This window comes from Carettochelys insculpta, chromosome 10 (genome assembly GCF_033958435.1).
Source record: "Carettochelys insculpta isolate YL-2023 chromosome 10, ASM3395843v1, whole genome shotgun sequence".
Lineage (NCBI taxonomy): Eukaryota > Metazoa > Chordata > Testudines > Carettochelyidae > Carettochelys > Carettochelys insculpta.
In genome coordinates, this window is record NC_134146.1 from 20,072,144 (window position 1) to 20,094,513 (window position 22,370).

The window sequence follows — 22,370 nt, forward strand, 5'->3', positions numbered from 1 at the left end:
GAAGTCAGCAGAAATCTAAGGAAAAAATTCACTTCATGTGTCTCTGAGGCAAAAGCAAAGTGTAACCTCTAGGAAATATTAAAGGAAACATGATATGGCAAGCTTTCCTCCAGGAATTTTGTTTAAAACTTTGTGCCTTTAAAAATGATCAGCTATATCAATCTGTTTCTGATTTGTATTAGGGTAGAATGAAAGGACTTTTTCAGCTGATTCTAACAATGCAGCCATCTGGGAGGGTCTTTTGTTTTGGTATCTATATGGCAGGATTGTTTGTTCTGATGACCATCAAAATGCTGATCTACTAACCTTCCAAACAGAAAGTTACATTTGTTTTACTTGACTGATTTCTGCTAATGTAATGTAAAATTTTAGATGTTGAACATCTAAATCAACAATTTTTGCCTATCCCTAATAGGCCTAATCTACCTGCTTGCATGGACTCCTAGATAATGCTGCCAACCCTCTTAATCTGTAGCACGATTCTTGTATTTGGTGTATTTTCTTAAAGCTTTAGCTTTAAGAGACATATGACTAATGAAAACTAGGATTCTTGGGAGGTAGGGGGTGTTAAACACCAAAATTGTAGCCTTCACAATTGTGAAGAAGCTTTAAAATGTATTATGAGTGTACCATGAAGGTTTGAAGTGTGTGTGGGGGGGGGGGGGGGGGGTGAGGGATGGGGCAGAAGGTATCCTACAAAGAATCCCGAACTGAAAAGGTGACATTAAGTTAATCTCCTTAACATTTGGGGCTAACAACACTGACTATACCTATATGAACAGGTATAAGACCCTAACCATATGGATCTTACTGCAGTATTGTGATCTTGTTCAGTTTACCACAACGTCCAACACAAGGAGAGTTTTCTGAATTAATGCCAACATTACCACCTACATAAATCTAGAAATACAACTGAAATAACTGTCACTTTTGCCAGCCTCAAGAGGGAAAAATCCTGAGACTGGCTTTACCATTTTTTAACACAAATGTTTTTTATCTTTTGACTTTACAACTCCTCTCCACTTGTAGCTAAGTGTGTGTGTGAGAGTGAGAGAGAATTTCAGGTTGAAAAATTGACCATTAATGCGCGCACACATGCATGAATCTGCTTGGCTGCTCAGATGGAGATGACACTTGTTCCCTCCCTATGCCAGAGAAAGGAAAATGACCATTTGCTATCTGTTGTTGGTGTGACCCAAGAGCAATGCATCTCAGCCTCCTATGACCCTCTCTGTGCTCTAAGGCCATCCTTAAACTCAGGGCTAATTTGTGCCTCAGCCCCAATGCTCTTGTACAGGGTTGTGTCCATGTACTGAAAACCATAGAACTGCAGGAGCTTCTTCCATGTACCAAATCCATGATTCATCATCAATTAATAAGAGCTGGCAATGCTGCCTTCCTCGGCTTGCTCCATATACCTACCACTACCACCAGGCTGGGGGAGATACCATTTTAGCACCTCAGCTTCCTTCTGCCCTCCACATCCCATTCCATTGTGTAACCACCCATAGGTGAACTCACACCTTGGACCTCTGGAGCTTAACGCAAGAGCCTCTGAGCTAAAAGCCGGCTGCCTCTCAAATAAAGCTGTACAGGAGACTCATTCCTTCTTTGTGGAAGTGGTCTAGGTGTCACTACATGGGACAGTGAACCACACCCTGTAGATGTGTGGGTTACATTTGCAAATCCTAAATCTGCCTCCTGCTCCCCGTCCTCCACCTTATATGCTTTTCATAATATCCCTGTTGCTTCTTATGATCCCGGAGTCCTGATTAGCCCTTCTCTGCCCTGGTAACATAGAGCGACTGCTGTCAGTGGGTGGGATAACTCAGTGGTTTGAGCACTGGCTTGCTAACTGCAAGGTTGGGAGCTCAATCCTTGAGGGGGCCATTAGGGATTTGGGGCAAACAGAAAATGGGGGGGAAGGGGTGGGGTGGTGCTTGGTCCTGTCAAGAGGGCAGGGGACTGGACTCAATGACCTTCTAAGGTCCCTTCCAGCTCTGTTAGATGGGAACCTCCATAAATAAATTTTGGTATCTTTCCTGCCCTGATACCATAGAGTGGCAGTCATTTTGCCCACTTGCGAGGCTGCAGTGTTAATGAAAAGGATGGGAGGTGGCAGCCAACTTGATCAAGGGCAGCCTCGCTTCTGCACTGAGATGAACAGTGGCCTTGCTGGCTACAGCTCCACTAACAGAAATAAGAAATGGTGACCATTTGGGATAAGGGAAACTTATCAGTGATCAGCCTTTCATCATGTTTTCATGAGACAGGTAAACAAAAATACTCAAATTATAAGCCAAGATCAAATCATCAGAGTTGATAGTTCTGGCTATTTGGTGCTGCTGGGCACAGAATGTGGGTTAATGGGGCTCTATGTCCCACCCCTGTTCTGACAGTTGCAGGACTGGCACCCTGGCAACTTGACTCAAAGCCCATTGATTTTTAAACTAGAGTGATTTCAGAGGGAGCATTTCTAATCCACTGAGCTCTGAACACATCATAGCCATGACAACAGCAAGAAAAAACTTCCGTTCACGCACATCCGGCTGGCACTGCAGAATAAAACTATCTAGGTCAGGCATGGAGACCCAAACACTATTTTTATTAAAGAAAATACGCAGTCAGGAATGAAGACAAGAAAAATGTTATAAAAGACAGTTGAAACTAAGGGTACATCTACACTTGCATACCTCTTTCGAAAGAGGTATGCAAATGAGGGAAATCAAAAATGCAAATAAGGTGCATATTTGGCACCTCACTTGCATGTTGTCTCAAAGGAGCTTCTTTGGGAAAAGAAAAGGAGAGTAGACACTGCTCTTTCGAAAGTAAACCCCATCTTCTCAAGAATCCTGATTTTCTTCTTTCGAAGTAAGAATATGCAAAATGAACTGCCAAATATGCATATATGCACCTCATTTGCACTTCTGATTTCCCTCATTTGCATACCGCTTTTGAAAGAGGAATGCCAGTGCAGACACACCCTAAATGTACTATTCATTTGATTAGCACCAACTGACCTACCTCTAGAAAATGCCCACTCTTCCATGGGATACTTCTAAGTTTTCAGTATTTAATGTTTTCTCCTTTTTATTAATTTCTGAGTTATTACTGAAACTTGGGTTATCATGTTAATATAATTCTTTCAAAAAGCCTATGTAGGGCAACCATATATCCCTGTCCCATATTTGGGACAGGGAGATATGGGGAGAGGGGTGACTCCTCCTGGCTCCACCAAGCCCTGGGGAGATAGGAATTAGGCAGCAGCCCCGGGCCCTCCCCTGGGACCCCAGGGAAGCCGCAGGATGTGGCAGCCACCCCCACTCCCCTGCTTCCCTGAGGCAGCTGCTGACGGAAGAGGTCAGTAGGGGAGTGCCCAAATATGGGACAATTAGTCCCTTTTAAAAAAAAAATAGGTTGGGTTGCCTTTTCGGCATCCCAAATACAGGACCATCCTGCCTAATATGGGACAGATGGTCACCCAAAACCTATGTCTGTATTATCCATTTCTGCTCAAATGACTCAACTGTAGGCCCAGCTACCTACTGACTTGATTCTGTAACCATTTAAATGTCAAGTGCAATCTCTGAAGACTATAAATAATTTATGATGTTTAATAAAGCCAATAAATCTCATTCCAGGGCCAAGCTGTATATGATGATGGCTGAACTAATGCTGGGGGCAAAACCAGACAAGATTACTTAACTTTATTAAGCTTAATTTTATCTCCATACATCATCCTAGTTATACAGAGGCTTACAATAAAAAAGGCCAGACTGTTGCCATGGAAAAAACCCATATGCTGGAGGGAAAACTTTTTGTCTTCCTGATTGTTTGTTTCACAGTGAGCTGGTGTCACAGAGGACTTGGCTTCTCACCAGAATGAGCGGGAACAAGTTTAGACCGAAGGTCTGTTGAGGGTCAGGCTCACTGTTCCCCTTGGCTTCCCAGATCTCTATGGTGTGATGATTCTCCCCTCCTCCATCTTGCAACAGAAACATCAGGACTCTGGGCAGATTTGATCAATGGTAAGTTAACCATCAAGTGGGTTGCAAGCTTAAGATGCTTCCAGATGGCTGGAGAAAGAAAGTGGGGGGTGGGAAAACTCTCAGCAAAGAATGTCTTCTCCCCATGGGCTACTGCAGACCAGCTTTGCTCTCAAGAGTGACAGGGCACCTGTGGGCTTGCATACCAGTTTGCTCCATCAGCAACTGAACATTCAGACACCCTAATGAGGAGACTGGGGGAAGCGGGAAAGGGGTAATTGCCTAATTTCTTCCATGCTGCAATTTGTTGGTCACACTTGATATAGTGCTGCTCTGAACTATTATAAATAAATTAAATTACAATAGCTAACAAATACAAAGCATTAGTAGCACTCATAGCAAGACAAAGGAAGATAATTAAAAATATAAGTATTGAAGTCCATCCCTCTTATCTGTGCATGTTAAATAGCTTTGCAGTGCATCAGCGTCCGTTTCAGAACTCAAAAAGATGATGAAATAAATGTTAAGTCTAATTTTATGCAAATGATTTCACTAAAAAAGATATTAAGGGAAAAACATTCCAACACACTAGCAGGAAGGCATGTTGAACAACCACCATAAGTTCCAACTCTTTCGCTTCTCCAGAGTGTGTGAGTGAGTGGCAGCATATCACGAGCACATACTTCATCTGGATAGATACCTGAGGTACTGCAGCAGACTTGTGCCTTTTCATCAGAACTTAAAACACGACTCTCTCGGGTAACTCTTAAAATCGAAGCAAGAAAGAGACTTGTTCTCCCAGCCCACTTGTGCAATTCAGTAGTACTGACCAACCAGTGGTGGCCAAGTATGCTTTAGACTTCCTGAACACAGACTCCAAGCTGCTTCTCCTTCTTAACAGAACACTGACAGGCAACCATTCAGTTTTATGTCCTTTCACAGTGGAGTTGGGATGTTCTGAACACTAGGCTGCTGGGTTCATTGTAGGCTGTAGCAATGAATGGGAAATGGAAGTTATAGCAAACTACCCTGGTACAGTTCCACAAAGGCAGAGAACCCATATTCCAGAATGCCGTATGACAGTACAGGTGGCCTACATGATAGTAATGGTTTATATTATACTTCCTTTATTTTTAGTGTGCCACAGACTTGGAATAAGGGAATGTGTAGATGGCACCACAAAATCTTTTCCTCCAGGAAAACCAAATGATACTATTTAAATCTTCCACTCCCTGACACAAGAATACACACTGATTTATCAGCTCCAGTTTTTCAGGACCACAGGCTGAGATCTGTGTTTAAGAGGAAAGAGCTGAAGCAACATGCAAGGAGCATCAACACTATTAGGGGGTTACTGTCAGACCAAATATTCAGGGAAAAGGGGCTGCAGAATGGGGCCCTATGCATGCTTTATTTTGGACAGCTCCTTTATTTTATTTAATTTTTAAGTGCTAGTGTGTGACCTTTGAATTGCAGGTACATGGGCAAGTAGAATGACAAGGTAGGCTCCTTTCTCTGACAGAATGGAGGCAGAAACACAAAAATAAAGAACTCCAGGGAATGGAGGTCTGTAAATGCTTTGTCTGGGTTTGTTGTAGGACAAATGTTCATTATTACATTTAAAAAAAACAACCAAACAAGCCAAGAATAAGGGTGCAAAGCAAGTGCCCCAGCCTGTCCCTTAACCCTCTGTGCCAGGAGCAGAGTGCTACCTCCTAGGCATATGAAGTGGGGTCTATGGAAAATTCTTCTCTACCTTAGGATTTGGAGCATGCTTCACACAGATGGATTCTTTGGGGAATTGAGGAACAAATCTCTGTGCTGAGTATGTGCAAGCACTATTTCCAGAGGCTTATATCTGGGCCAGGTGTCAGTGGATTTCCAAAGGAATGGCAAAAAGCACTTATCTGATCCAAAACATATTTTGAAAATGAAATCATGAATCACCAACACTCCAAAGCTCTTAGACCTTGTTGTTCAGTTTCATTGGAAAGATTCATCAATTCAGTTAATTTGACATCTTAAATATATGCTCTCAAAACCCTAAATGCCACAGCATAATTAGAAAGGGAGGCATGACTGCACTTTGAAATTAACTTTTTATCCACACTTCCCATTACTTAGACTTATTTTAGCACTGCTATAGCAAAAGCCTGAATGATTAAGCCAACCCCACGGTGTTTACATGAGGTGATACAAAAGCTGAGTTCATATTTATCTGGAATGAAAGCCTATCTTATTAATCTCTTATTGAGGTGTTAAAAACAAAACACTTATAAGAGTGACAGGGTGACATCTTAATAAGATAAGCATGAGAGACCCACAACCTCCATGTGTCACTTTCTTGTCTGTAAAATACCAGTCAGATTTGTACAGTATGCTGATACCTGACTGAAGGGTACTATATTTATTCCAAGCACAATTATTATATGTACCTTTAGATTAAAGAAAGAGAAGCCCAGTTTGCAACCACCTTAAAATACTGCATTGGTTTATTTGAGGCATAGTTATGGGGAGAAGCTTGGCTGGCAGCTTCTTCTGTTGGGAGGGTGCTGGATTTTAATAGTACTGTCTTCCCCATTGTTTCACTTATACACACACCCAATGAGAGAGAGAGAGAGTGTGTGTGTGTGTGTGAGAGAGAGAGAGAGAGGGAGAGATTACTGTAGAAGCTTACTTCTTCAGCCAGGCTATGTCTAGACTGCAGTTGCTATTACGGGATATAAATGTATCCTGAAATAGCAACCCCACGGCTTTCCTCTGTGCTCAAAATAGTTGCACTATTTTGAGCACGGTATTCCTGTTCCGTTACTCCTCGTCATCAGTGGGGTTAGTGGAACCTTTGAAATAAGTCCTTATTTCAAAATAATTGACACAAATTGCATACATTATTTTGAGCTAGACCTGCAGTCAAGAGGTAGCCCCAGTGTCACAGACATACAGAACCAGAACAGTGTAATTTAGAATTTATATTGGTATTGTTCCATACAGCTTCCTCCACTACCTTTAGTTTTATCCTGGTTAACACACTGCTCTCCCCCATTCATCTTTTCCTTTTCAAGGTTTGATCCTTCTACCTTCATTTCTTATGAATGTCCTCAGGCTGAGGGGATGAGGCTTGTAATATATCAGCAGGCTGGTATAAAGGAAAAGTACATTTCCTGGTGGGTTTTTGAGACAGACCTTGGTTGAATCTGACGTAAATTGCCAACTCAAATATATTCAGCGTACAAGGATAGAATTTGGACAAACTGCACCTGATTTTTCTGGACTAGTGATGCTTGCTTTGCCCATATGTCCAGGCAGCTCTGCCTCAGCAGTAGCACTGGATAATACTCGGATCATGAGACTTGCATTCTGGAAATCTGTGTTCTGTTCCCCGCTCTAGCAGTAATTTGCTGAGCCATCTTGTGCAGTGCGTGTGTGGGGAAATAATTGTCTGTGTTGCCATATGTACTTAATAGGGTCTTATGTGGATTAACACAGTAATCTTTGTTAAGTGCTTGGAGACTTAGTGGAAAGCAACTCAAACATTAGAATTATTTGCCTTTAGATGTATCCTCTTTTGTCATCTTCATTTTGGCAAAATTTACGCTGATTTTTGTGGACATAGATTCTCATAACTTCCATTAATGTCACTAACAGTTAAGACTACGTACTAAAGACGCTACTAAGCACCCGTCCCCACACCTTGGCTCCGCCACATACATGGATGAACTTTGTTCTTTAATAGCTAATGATTAGAGATGTGAAACTGTGTCTAGCAAGTGCAGTATTTGGAACAGCATGTTATTTAGACAGGATAAAAATGACTTGCTTTTGGAAGACATTTGAGCTAATTATCCATTCAAATTTAAATGGAATGCTACCCATGTTTAACTTCCATACTTGCCTTTGGCTGAGTAACCAGCTGTAAAATGTAGCAATGAGAACATTGAGCTGAAGGTATTTGATTGTGCTGCAAGAGTGGATGCAGGATGAGGAAGGTGGAAACATGAAGAAAAGCCCAAAGCAGTCTTTCCTTGGGAGAATAGGGGAGAGGAGCTGGGAGGGGTGTGCCAATAGCGTGAAGTTCAAGGTGCTCACTGCGGATGGGAGAAACACAGGTTTGTGTCCTGATGTTGCTTGATTCAGAGCATGGACTTGAAGTTGGGTCTCACAACTCATAATCACCACACAACGGATTATGCTTCTCTCCTTCTTCTGTTTTTTTTTTAAACCAGTTTTTGCAAAGGCTTTGGTTTCATTTCAGTGCAGTGCAAAAATATTTCTGAAATTCTGAATATTTCAACTTTTTTCACACAGTGGAAATCACACTGTGAGGCCAGCCCTATCTCTAGTACATACTTGCAGAGAGTAGCTCTCTGGCACTCCTTTTGGCTCTCGCTTGTGCTGATGTAAATTGTGTGAATCTCCACTGTAGTCAGTGGAGTGCACTAGGGAAGCCTTCGTGCAAATGTCCCCATCAGAATTCAGCGTCGGTCCTAAAGCCCAAGATGCAGAGGCTGGTAGGTACATAGCAACTTCTAGGCTGGACTGATCCTGCTGCTATTCGCAGGACTGGAGAAAGTGGCAATTGCCCTCTTCTAGCAGTGAGTAGAGAGAAGGCAATGAGTCACTTGTTTTCACTTTCCTGTACCTCCAGTCACTGTGAGCTTGGGCCACATCCTCTGTTAATCCTGTCACGTTCTCAGATTCCCAGGGTCTCGTTCTGGTCCAGCGTGCACATACAACACACTAATGTCACTGAATGTATCTTATTTCTCTGCCTTACCCACTGATTGTTCAGCTTAAGGTGAATCTGACTGTCTATTGTTACCTGAATGATGCCCTTCTGGTTTGGAGAAGGGGGGACAGATGGCTTTTTCTGATATAAAACAATAAATACTTCAAGGTGAAACTCAAGCATAAGATAATCCTCAGAGAAGCCTGCAGCATAGGTATTATCTCCTCTGTACAGATGGGAAACACAGGTTAAGCACTGAGATTAGAACTAATACTTGGTTGGCATCCTGTGCTGTGCTCACATTGTTGTGACTGAGAACTGTTGTAAGGACAAGAGATACAGGGAGCAACAGGACAGTAAAGGGCACACTCTTGTCTTGAGTTTGTATTTAGCTTTTCACTTAAAATGTAGCAACTACAGAAGAATAAACATCCCCATAGAGAAGAGACTAGCTCCTTCCTTCGGCCACTTATTTGGAGCTTGATCAGACTGTTGTGGTACAAACCATTTACCCTTGTAGCTCAGTAGCACACTGAGACATGATTCCCTACTAACAATGCCTTTCAAATCAATGCACAATGTTTGAGTAGGGTATTCAATTTTTTTTAAAGAATTCTGTGCCCACCCCCAATTTCCTATTACACGTGCAGTTTCTGCACACCTCAGTAGCTTAGATCCACAGTAGTTCAAATCTCCAGAACAAGCCACCACTTCTAACAACCCTGTGCAGGTTGGCAGGAGGGACTGAACCTGGAATGCCTCGTCCCAAAGCATAAACCTATGCCACTTGAATTCAAGGAGTATCTCATCAATACTCTGCACCAGTCGGGAGTTGGCTACATGTGGCCAGTATGTTATAGTTTGCACTTCTGTGTTGTTATTGTGGTATGCATTGACTGAATGGCTGCACAGCCTGAGACAACCCACACACCTAATAATTAAAAAGTCTCAGCCAGTTGGAGGTGAGAGGCTTGTCAGTTTGAACAGTTGCTCTCCACAGTCAATCAGTAGAAAGGAGGAATGTCCCTGAAAAGAGATGGGGAGGGTCTGCAAATAGTGTCCAGGAAGCTAATTTACATGAGATTCTCTGCCGCACCTCCCTATGTAGCTCCAAGTGCTGCCAGTGGAGCAGATGAATGTTTTGGCTGCTCCCTTTGCAAAGTGTTGCTGACTGTCCACAGGAACAGTCAGCCCAGACCCCAGACCACTTCCATGAGCTCACCAGTCTCCTGATTCCATCCATTGTAAGTGAACTGGGCCCAGGATCTGGCCTGCAGTAGCTGTTTCTTCCCTTCAAATGTAAATCTCTTCAAAATGTGTTTTTTATGACACTCAGAGGGTTTAGTGCACTTTGGCATGAGCTGATGGGGAAAAAATATATCTGAAATTTGGTCACCATTATTATGTCAGAAAGTCCGTAACTTGGATACTTTGATGAGCGTATGCATTTTGATAAAGACTGCCCTTCTTTTAATGGCAGGGCTGCATCTGTGAATCAACCAGAGGCCCTCTCCATATTTCACAGCTTCAGCAACAGCTGTGACTGTTTTCTTCTCATTAATGCTTATTCCTTTTGGTTTTGATGTAATTAATTGTCACTTACGATTTATACTTAAAGAAAATATGCCAATAAATATTTATGCCATGTGTGCCATCTGCTCCCTTTTGCTGTCCTGTATATAAAATACGTAAATAATTAATTTAACACGTCTGTTCACCTCTCACTGTAATCTGCCATAGTGAGCCCTGTGGTTATGACAGCAGTAAATTATCATAAACGTGTTTTGGAAGTAGCATTAGAGTTCTCATTTCTTCAGGAACTACATCTTGGTGCTTTATGAATGTGACATCTTAAGACCCTGAGGGGGACCCTGGATGCACTGCTAGACACAAATCTCTCTGGAGCAGTATTTATAGCATGGCCAGGCCATGTGCTCAATTCTTTGACCAATAAGAACTCCTATTATTTTTACTGTGTAATAAGTTGTTTGCGTGGATCAGAGGAGATAAGAGAAGATGGCAGCTCCAGGATGAAAACCAGATGTGATGAGGAAGAAGCCAAAGTTGAGTGTCGGCCTCCAATTTCTCCACTCAAGAAAAAAATACTCCAAGCATTCTGGGCTCTGTATAAGAATGTGCAGCACTGGTTAGAATGTGCTGACAAACAGACGTTTAGCAGGTGTACAACAACAAATATAAATATTGTTCCTTCTGAAGCAAAAGTAGTACATAAAGGCAGATCCTGACTCAGACTTTAAAGTCAGATGGGACTATCGTGATCATCTTGTCTGAACTCCTGAACATTGCAGGCCACAGAACCTCTCCTGTATTAGACCTCTAACGAGCTGAGTTATGATTTGAAGACTTCAAGTTACAGAAAAATCTGCCATTACACTAGTGTAAGTATGCCAAGGACTATGACTCATTCTGCCAGGAAAGGGGACAATCTCCAGGATCTCTGCCAATACAACCATGGGGAAATTCCTTCCCGACCCCGCATATGGCATTCAGTTAGATCCTGAACATATGGACAAGAGCCAACAGCCAGACACCCAGAAAAGAATTCTCTGAACTAATTCAGAGTCCTTCACATCTAGCGTCCCATCACCAGCCATTAGAGATGTATGCTGCCATAGGTCACAGATGGACTACATGCCATTGTAGGCAATCTCATTGTACCATCCCCTCCATAAGTTTATCAAGATCAGTCTTGAAGCCAGCTAGGGTTGTGTGGAAGGTTGTTCTAGAATTTCACTTCTCTGATCAGAATCTTCATCTCAACTCAAGCCCAAACTTACTGATGGCCAGATTATATCCATTTGTTCTTGTGTCCACATTCCTGCTTAACTTAACTCCTCATACTTCCAGGTACTTTGCCCTCTATAATTAGAGGGAGATTATATCTCCCTTAAGCCTTCTTTTGTAGGCTAAATAAGCCAAGTTCTCTGAGTCTTCTTTTCAGCATGAAGTATAACTGGAACTGGGCTAAAGAAACACCAGATTCCAGTGAAAAACTTAATCCTCATACAGCAAGTGATTCACTGGAATCTCTGCTGTTTCTTTACACACCTGAAATTTATACGCATTTAAACATTTTGTCAGTATCTCTATAAGAGGGGTGTTTCTTATTCCCTAATGACAAAAACTTGGAGTAACTTTTCAGCTCATCCTAAAAGAGTACTGCTAACCCCTTTAAACTGCCTCTACCATCAGACAGTCTGTGAATTCAATACAGGTGGCCAAAAAAGTGTCTTGGGGACGGTTAAATTTTTAACATTGTACTGAAACTGTCCCCAGAACCCACTGCCTATAACACCAGGTATTTTACTGACCTGTTTGTCCAAATAGGTCTCTGAGGGAGACACAAATACACTTAAAGACCTTAAAAGGACTGGCAGAATCTGTGAGGAGGATAGTTGGATGGGATGGGATTGGTGGTCCTATACGTCACACTTTTCATGAAGGGGTGAACCATGACCCTGCACCTTCTTAAGAGTGGCATGCTCTCTGGCCAGTCTAGGAGGCACTTTGCTTCCCAGAATTTCTACTGAGGCAAAGTAACAATATCCTCCAAGACAAGGCTGTAGTTTTATGCCACAACTGAGCCTTCAGCTGTTGATTCCTATTCCTTGTCAAGATATAATTAAGGTATTGTCAAACTGAATAGTAACTCAGGGCTTAGGACTAAAAATACCTCCTAGTAATTATAGCTTAGGTCTGGAAAATGAAGGATTTCAATTTGTGAAAGATATAATGCTGTTCTGTAAGATGCTCATGTAACCATGGGAGTGAAAATACACTCTCTCCTACTTCCAAATCTCAAGGTCAAATCATAGGAGTAAAGCTGCATAAGGGCAAAGGAGTTGGGGCTGCCTAAATGGAGCGGCATATTCTGCAACTACACAAAATAAAATGGGGGAAATCCATCATGATCAGTTAATTTTCATTCAGGGCCAGCAGTAGGGTGGGGGGAGGTGCAAAGGAGGCAGCCCACTGCCTCCACTACCACACTCCCACTATTGTTAAAAGCAACTTTAGAACTAATGTGGACCGCACTTAAAAATGAGATTCTTTTGTCACCTTTGAGTCCTTACACTCCAGAATATAACATCCTAGGCCTGCAGTCAGTGTAATTTTAAATTGGTTGGGGGTGAGTAGGGTGGGGACAGAGAGAGAGAAGAAAACTCTTGAGGTTTTTGTTTACACAAAGGGTTTGTTTGGGAGCTGATCCAATGTTGGTCATGTTAGAGGACAATGGTCAAAGGTGTTTTGACAAATTCCCTCTATCAGATGGCTGTGGCCACCACACAGAGGAAAAGAGATGTACAGTTAAAAAGAGCGCTTTAAAAATGTTGCTGTCCTGAAGATTAGACATGATCATTAAAGTTCATTATATTTTATAGTATTGTGACCTGCTCATTCACAAGATGCACCTAATGAGTCCATATATTTACTGTATGTCATGATTTTTGATTAGATCTTAATTCCAGCCACTATTTTACGCTGCTACAATTCAACACACCTCTTCTGGGGTACACATCTAACAGGTGCACATCTCAGTGCCCTCTGTGATGTCCTTCTGATTCTATTCTCTGTTCTGAAAAAGAGTGGTGCCCCAGTGGCTTCACCCCTGGAGGCAGCATCCTTGCCCTTATCTCAGGGCTTTAGCTGAGTCCCACCATAGGCCACCAGTTTCCACTAAGCTTTCCTAAAGGAGACCAATGGACTATCGCATGAAATTATGTGAGGTCATTTAAGTCCATTGTTTGTCTAGTCGTCAGCAAAACAAAAGACCCCCAGAGAATGGAGAGCAGTTAAAATACTTCTAGCTGTGATGCCTGTCTGCAGCAACCATTGTAGATGCTCACGGCTATTGGAACAGCTGTCAGCTATCTACACACCTTGCATGCACAATTGATCAACCCATCAACATGCATGGTTCAAGTATAGAAAAGCCTGGATTTAGACCAGCAGCCTGAGGATATTGCTGATTTCTTTCTTTAGCAATTGCACAAGCTTCCAACACAAATTTGCAAAGCAAATGATGGCCTGATGGAAACCAGTTTGAAAAGGGGTATGGGTACAGGGTACTCTAGGAATCAATAGACCTTCTAGAGTTTAAAACACTGATATGTGTGCAAAAGTTCATGATCTCATTGAGTAAGGAAGAAGAACTTTTACATGAAAGTTTTAGGTGGATCCTTGGGATGCTCATTTTATAGTTGGAAGCAGACTAATGAAGCAGGTGAAAGCCTTTGAATCCATGTGTAGAGCATTAGCTGCAAACACATACTTCTTTTTTTAAGGAAATTGTCTTTTGAACTTAAGCTTGTTCATGACCATAATGTCTATGTACCTTGGATCAAAAGACATCTCTAGCACCATGTTATTAAGTGATCTGCTAAACAGATCATGTTGCAGAAAGGGCCTGTGACTGGGTGTATTGGGGGCCCTGAGGCCCCCTAGTGGAGGCCTTGTGGTCCTGACACATCCTGCCCCAGACTGACAATAGAGAAATCCTCCAAGCAGTCTGGAGTGGCTGCAGAGGAAGCAGCCAATCAGGGGCCAGGAAGGCCTATAAAGGAACTGGGGAACATAGCATCAGTCAGTTCCTCTAGAGAGTTCAAGATGTGCAAACTTGGTGACTGGCTGGCTGGGAGAGCGGCAGCACTATGGACAGCTCCACATAACTTATTGAAGACTGGTGACTATGGTGGGATCCTGAGGGGAGGGTGAGGATGCCTTCCTGAAATGCACCAGAATCAGAGGGACACTACAGAGGGCACAGAGATGGGCCCCATTAGATGTGTAGCCTGGATGGGATTGGTTTGATTTGCATGCAGGATGAGCGGTGACTTGGTCAAAGGGTTGAGTTGCTGAAGATGCTTTGCAGGCACATGCACTTGGCCAGAGGGGGTCCTTGTGAGAGGTGAGTGCCTCCCCATTACAGGGCCACTGTATACTTGTGAATGAATACTTGAACAGTTGATTCCCGGGTGCCTTTTGACCTAAATAAGGAAAAGATGCAACAGTTCAGATGTGTCAACAGCATTGTTTCTTGGCACATGTACAATTCAGTTAGCTGGATGAGTGGTCCAACTTCTACACGGGGAAGAGTTACATTTCTCCTTTAAATCTAGAGAAGAGAGATCTTGCCTACAGGTTTTATAGCTGTAGTGCACGAGGGCTTCTGGAGTGGAAGACCTCATTTGGGTTCTGTAACTGAAGCTCCAGGATGCCAGCTTCTCATTTACATAATCTTTGGATATGTATCTCTTTCCCATGAAGCATTAGGCCTGAATTCTCTGGAGCAGTTCTTGGTAAAGTCACTTTTCAACTACACTAATTACATGTTTAATTACTATATTAGAATTGAAAATACATATTGCACTGTTGGTGTCTGAACCTGATAAATACCTGCTACTCCTATTAATCAGTCAAGATGGAGAGCTTGGATTTGAAGCACTTATCTAGTAAAGGAAATGTAGGCTGTAATTTCAAACCTTTAGATTGCAAACTAGATACCCATATGGTTTAAAAAATATTCCAAATGCATCCATAAGAGAGCTGAACTTGAAGTAGGTTTTTTCTTTTTTTCTTTGAAGAGAGCTCTGAGCTAGCCCCATGTACTACTGGGCTACTGTTAGGTCACAATCTTAGGTAAGATGCATTGTTTTCACAACATAATGCCCTTTTTATAAGCCCAGTTCAAAAAGTAACAAGTCCCACGTATATCAGAAAAAGTGATTTGGTTTTAAGCCTTCTCTCTATGAACTCGAACTCTAACATTAATCTTTTGAACTAAACCATGAATGTGCTTTCCAGCATATGCAGGGGAGCCACATACCTATTTTTTATTTGTACTAACTGTACTAATTCATAGTGGATATGTAATGACTGCAACAAACAGTCATGGAAGATTATTTTGATTCGAAGCTGTGGGTATTCACCACCACCAGTAGGCATGGACCATATAGACCTAAAGTGGAAACTCATTCATTCAAAAGAAAGTTGAATACTCCATAGATGAAAATATTAGTTGGCCACATTTCATAGAACACTAGAACTAGAAGGGACCTTGAGAGGTCATTAAGTCCACTTCCCTGCCCTATTGGCAGGACCAAGCATTGTCTATGATAGCCCATACCCGATAGATGTCTGTCTACTTGTTCTTAAAAATCTCCAGCGCTGGAGATTCCACAACCTCCCTAGATAACTTATTCCAGTGTTTAACCACCTTGAGAGTTAGGAAGTGTTTGCTAATGTCTAACCTAAACCTCCCTTGCTGCAGTTTAAGCCCCACTGTTCCTTATGCTATCCTCAGAGGCGAAGGAGAACATTTTTTTTTCTCCTGCCTACTTGGAATCCTCTTTGAGGTATTAGAGGGAACATGATAGTGGTTTTCAAAGTCTTCTCTTTTCTAAAGTAAACAAGACCAGTTATTTCAGTCTTCCCTCATAGCTCATGTTCTCTGGACCTTTAATAATTCTTGTTGCTCTTCCCTGGACCGTCTCCAATTTCTCCACATCTTTCTTGAAATGTGGTGCCCAGAACTGGACACAATACTCCAAATGAGGCCTAATCAGTGCAGAGTAGAGCGGAAGAATGACTTCTCATGTCTTGCTCATAACACTCTTGTGAATGTATCCCAGAGTCTTGTTTGCTTTCTTTGCAACAGTATTACACTGACTCATATTTAGCTTGTGGTCCACTATGACCCCAACATCCCTTTCTGCAATACTCCTTCTTAGACAGTTGCTTTGAAAAGCAAATTACAATAGTGAATTAAATAATAATTAGAAGAATAGTGAGGATTATATAAAGGCTAGATTGTTTAAAAAAAAATCAAGCCACAGCCCAGTAGAATTTCATTTCCCTCTCCATTCCATTTTTCTTCTACAATGAGCACCTGCTAGACAACAAGATCCTACTTTGCAGGCTGCATAACTCCTGCACAGAGTTCTGGAGGGCAGGGGTAAGAAGCATGCCTCTGTTCTACAGGGACCTGTCATGTAGGTTAGGTGAGTGTATGACCTAGGGGAGCAGAGCAGGGTTGAAGGCTCTGCTGCAAAACCAATCAAAACCACTTCCTTCTAAGAAAAGCGGGGTCAGGGCCTTGCAGGTTATTGCCGTTTTGAGGCAGCAGTGGCAACTAGGCTGCAGTTGCATGTTTACACCAGAGCTTTGATGGGGTGTTCTCCTCTCTCAGATCTATAACAGCAATTTTAAATAACTGTCTGATATTAACTGTAAGGGGACAGCTACTCAGAAAAAACAAATCCAGCTCCGCCACCCACAGAAGAGAGGCTCAGAGTCATCTGAGTTCGGGAGTGAGGAGGAGGAGGAGGGTCTCAGAGGCCAGGGTCCAGCCTGAGCAGGCAAGACTGCATTGCTTTTATTAGCCTTCTAGTAGGATCCCAAGTCAGCTGACCCACGCTTTGAGACTTGCTGCTGCAGGGTTTATTCTGACTGTGGACTTACCCTACAATGCTGTGTTTCTCAGGGGCAAGTTCTGAGAGATGCTGAAAGCCCAATTCCCCTTCATGTAAACAGGAACTGAGGGAACTCGGTATGGTGCAGGAACAGGCCCATGGCATGGAATGGTATTTTGTGCAAGTGAGCATTCAGCACCTGACAGGATTTCATCTGGTCCTGGGAACCATGAACTGAGCTGTAAGTACTTTTATGACACATTCTTTCTGGGCACCTGAACAAAAGTCACTTAACATCTCTTTCTGCCTTCTCATCTGTAAACCGGGGACACAAAAATTTACTTCCCTTACAGTTGACTGACAATGACTTTCACTTTCCGATGAAAAGTGCTCTTTAGTACCAAGTAACCATACTATATATTTTTCTACATCAAAGCTCTTAATCTGAGTAGGAAAAAGAAAATCTTCCCGTCAGTATTCCTCTCACTCAGACCTAGCAAAGATAAACAGTGGGCCACTCTTCTTCTGTGGGAACAGTTGAAAAGAAGTAATGTGGAAAAAAATATCAAAACTAGAAACCTGAAGAACCATGCATTTAACAGCTTTATGTAAGTAACAGGTGTGTTCAAAACACTTACTGCTTTGGGATCACTATTCATATTTTTAGAACACTTCTTGTAAGGCCAAGGGTTCAAGATAAATAAAAGAACCCTTTGCATTAAAGGTGAATGTACTGAATACATCTGTCCCTCCCGCCTCCCAAAGCATGTTTTTGAGCTCCCTATACTTATAGAGCTATGCCTACATTTGAGGGTTTCATTGACAAAACTGGTGTTCCCAGATTTCCCAAGATGTTCTGTTGAAAGTAAATTGACAGAATGCAGCACTTTTGTCAAAAGCCTTATCCCGCTCCCGAATGAGGAAGAATGCCTCTGTATGCTTATTTTATCCTTGTCTTTCTGCTGCCGACTGAATCAACGTGATGGACTTAAGTCTGCAGACAAACTTTCAAAGTGATCCTTTCCGGGTCTACTGTATACAAATTTATATCCATATTTTTACTTTGGTTGCTTGTTTAACTCGTTTACTCCCAGTTGAAATTCATGGTGTCCAGTTTTAGGTTACGTAATTGGTTACATATGTTTTCTTTTACCATGCAGTGATTTTATTTTTTCTCCTCAATGGCTGATTTAATTACTAAGACAACTCCCTTCACTCGCTTTTCCCTTCATGAGCCTAAAGCTTCTGAGTACTTACTGATGCATATTTGTTTTCTGCTCTGTCTTCCACAAAGCCAATACGGCATGGTGTGCTCTGATTCTGTAGCCAGTAGTCGGATGACTCTAGTAGACTGTTGCTGCAGAGGACCTGTTAAAATAGATTAATTTACTTTGTTGTAAGTTTGCTTAAAAGAATGCCATGGACTTGCATCCTTTGAAACCAATGGAAATCTTGATAGTGAGTTTCATTTGGGTTTGGGACAATGCTGAGACTTTTTTTGTTCCTTTGAAAAACATATATACTCAAGCAAAATGAGATTGCAGAAGTTTATGCCAACCTCAAAATCGTATCCCACTCATTTAATAGTGAAAGTGCTTGAAGGCACATGTTTACTATCAAAATCAGTGTTTTACTGGAGTACACTACTGCAGAGGCTTATAACTAGTAGCTATGAAGAGTAAAAAAAAAAAAAAAAAAAAAAAGAATTTGGCAACAAGGCTTTTAAAGGGAAGTAACATATTCATTTAAATTCTACTGTCATTCTCGGTCATCCTGGAGGCTGCCAGTCACATGCACATCGTTCTCATACCTGAGCACTCATGTGAACTTAGAAGTAGCGAAGTATCATTTCAGCCAGTCCTGAGTTCACTCCTGCTTCTGTTGAAGTCGGTGAGGATTTTGCCATTGCCTTCAGTGAGACTAACAGCTCACCTTCCGAGTTCAAAACTGACGTCTTTCCTTACTGCCCCTCTCGGTAAATAAAGACCAACTGGTTTTGCCTTTTCTGCCTCTTTGCTAATGGCGGCTTACAATGTTTGTAGACCAGAAAGTTGGGTGGTGCAGCTTCTAGAATTAAGTCCCTTATGATGATGTTCGTTGGGCATTGTGTTTCATATTTGTCAATGTTTTGATAACAAAATCTCTGCTATAATGTGTATTTTTATTACTGGAACAGATCTGCATACTATTATATTTAGCTTAACAAAAAAGGGTATTTCCTTTCTGAATGTGGCATGACATATATTATTAAAATGTCTCAAATTAAGACTGTTTTGAAGCTGTGACTCATGATACACATGCTGGTTGTGCCAAAGAATTGTACTAGTATGTGTTTAGGAGCAAGTATGTTCACAGTTGCCTTGCCCTAAACAAATTGCAAAATATAGTTACGTTTTCCAAACAGGTAGACCCATACTCTAGTAAGCTTATGGAGCAGCCGCAGAAAGCGTCTTACCATAAACAGAGCTGGCTGAAAATGCACTCAATCTCTCTTCACCCTTCTTCCAAAAATGGAACAGAACAAACCAAACCACCTGACACATGCTCCATCTTGGAAGAAAGGCTGGTCCTGCAGCACAGGTGGCAACCTGGGATGCATAAGACCTGAGTCCAATTTCTCACTCTGCTATAGGAAGTCTGTTATCTTGGACAAGTCAGGCATTCCATGTCTCAGTTCCCCAGACTATAAAATGGGGATAACAGCACTTTCTTACCTCCCAGGCTGTGAGGTATTTAGACAGTGTTATTCTGTTGCTGGAAAGCTCTCATAGGTACTATATGCATAATGAATGCTGAATCAATCTACCTAATTTACTTCTGTGTCTGACATTATTGTACTAAGTTTTTAGCAGCAAGGGTTGGCATAACTGTTCTGAGCACTTGTTATACGTGGTTACTCTGGATTTGATCAGTGAAATATAGGGGGAAATAGACACCAAACAATATAAAATGCATTAGCAAGAACACAAAGACATTGTGCGCTAGAGAACTGTCTCATGTCAATTTTCCAGATGTTTGCCATCCATGTACACAACAAATCATAAGCTGCATGGCTCCATTTCTCCCACACACAGGAGGATGATGCTGGCTTCTAACTGTGCAATCGCTGTTACTATTTAAAAGAGGCTAGGGTTTCTGAGTGTCAGGATTCATTTGCTTGTGCCTGACAAATAACAGAAAAAGCAGAAGACTTTTCAATTAGCTTTTAAAAATGGGCTGAACAGTCATTCTAGGCCATGGCCCCATTTCTACTGTTGGGTCTGGAGATGCAGCACACAATCCACAGCCCAGGTAGAGGTGAAGCAAAGGTAGCCTCCAAGGGCTTGTCTCCACTACTGGTTGGATCAGTGCTGTAGAGATTGATCCATGGGTGGTTGACTTAGTGAGTCTCGTAAAGACCTGCTGAACTGAATGCAGATCTCTCCTGTGTCAACTCTGGTACTCCAGCAAAACGAGATGAGTAAGGGGAAGTCAACAGGAGAAGCCTTTTTCTGGTGACCTCCTGCAGTGTGGACCCTGTGGTAAGTACAGCTAATCTATGTCTATTTGAGTTATGCTACTAACATAACTCAAATTGCGTAGTTTTGATTCTTTGCCTCCAAAAACTAGACTGAGGGCCAAATTCAGTCCTTTATGTGAGGCAGAGCAATTCACTATTCACAATGCACTATTATTCGTGTCCACTTTAAGTAAGAGTATTAGTCTTTCTTGTGCTCAGTGCTGTACATTGCAGCTCTGGCTGGGTCACAAACACTAAAACATGATTTTTTTTTTTTTAAATTAGATTAAACAATTACTTCTGAGCCTGATTCTCTACAGCTTTTCTTGCACTCTATATGTATAGCATACACATGGCACAAGCTTAAGAGGTGTAAAATGCTCTGATTCTGAATGTGGTAATGGTCTGTCTCCTAAATGCAGCTTGCATGATTACACTAGGTGTAAGACACTGAGAAATGAGACCCAGTACAGACTTTATAACAGACTGGACTGCTCCTCTAAGGTGTAGATAACTTTACATCTAAAACCTTGATGCTATATGTAGAGATCCATTCAAGTTCCACTCTCATCTCTGTATCCTTTCCTCTAGTCTTTCCTCTTCAGCATCTGAGGAAGTGAGTTGCATTTTACAAAAGCTAATGGCCCTAATAGAACTATTAGGCTTTTAAAGTGCCACCAGACGCCTTACACAGCTTGTGGTTTTTTGGTTTTGGAAGGTTTTTAAAGGTAAGATACATTTCTATAAAAGATCCAGGGCTGCCAAAACAAAGGGGTATTAACTAACTTCATTTTTTCAATTTAATAGTGGATTATGAAAAACAGTTAATACTTCCTAATGTTTTTAGTAAGAAGAAGTGTGTAAACTAAGAGCTACCTCTGGGAAAAGAGACCAAATCGTTGGAAGTCTGTGCCCAGGGAAGAGAAGCAAAGTAGTAAGGTGCCTCCAAAGTTTACAACTCCGGGCCTTTAAAATACATGTTCCTGAATATATAGTATCATAAAGTGATAGAAAAAACTTTCCTTGCGCCCTATAAGGCCAGTTTTCTTGGGGTAGAGACAGAGAAGGCAGATATCCTTTCCCCAGATTAAAGAAAATTTTGGGTCTGCTTTTCCAAAACACCAATTTCTTCAAGAAAAGCAAAGAAAAAAAACTGGATAAAAGAATAATGGGTAGCAGTAGCAGAATATGGGTGAAAATATTAGCAGCAGGTTGGGAAGAACGTTTGTTAGTGTGACAAGATGATAGACAAGAGGGAAAAAAAATTAACTGCATTGAGATGGGGGGATTACAGATGGTCAAGTAATCAAACAGGACAATGGATAAGGCCCAAGGTTCATCTAGTCCACTGCCCTGTCTTTGACACTGGCCATCACCAGATGATTCAGAGGAAGATGTGAGAACCTGAGGGGAGGCAACTGACCATCTTTCCCCACCTTAGATCTCATCGTGATTGCTAATTATAGATAATTTTAAAGCCTCAAGAACAAGGATATTAATGTCCTTCCAAAATGTGATTATAATTGACAGCTTTGGCTTGTCTTTATTCATTGTAAATGTCCAATCCTTTTTCTGAACCTTAAATTCTTGGCCTTGGTAATTCCTGTGGCAATGAGCAGGATGGAATGGCTATGCAGGGCAAAGGAAAGGAAGATGTTATCTGTCTAGAACAGCTATTCATTGGCAAATGTGAGAATTCACCAAGTCAAAATATTTACGGAGAGAAG

At 41.8% G+C, this 22,370-nt stretch overlaps 1 protein-coding gene across 1 annotated transcript in view; it reads right to left on the reverse strand.

The window, feature by feature from the left end:
• The window catches only part of SPHKAP (SPHK1 interactor, AKAP domain containing), a 98,360-nt gene that overhangs the window by 44,595 nt on the left and 31,395 nt on the right, over positions 1-22,370 (reverse strand). The window contains exon 3 of the mRNA XM_075004187.1: positions 18,402-18,512. Coding sequence (XP_074860288.1) covers positions 18,402-18,512 — 111 coding nt within the window. The remainder of the gene's footprint in view (positions 1-18,401; positions 18,513-22,370) is intronic.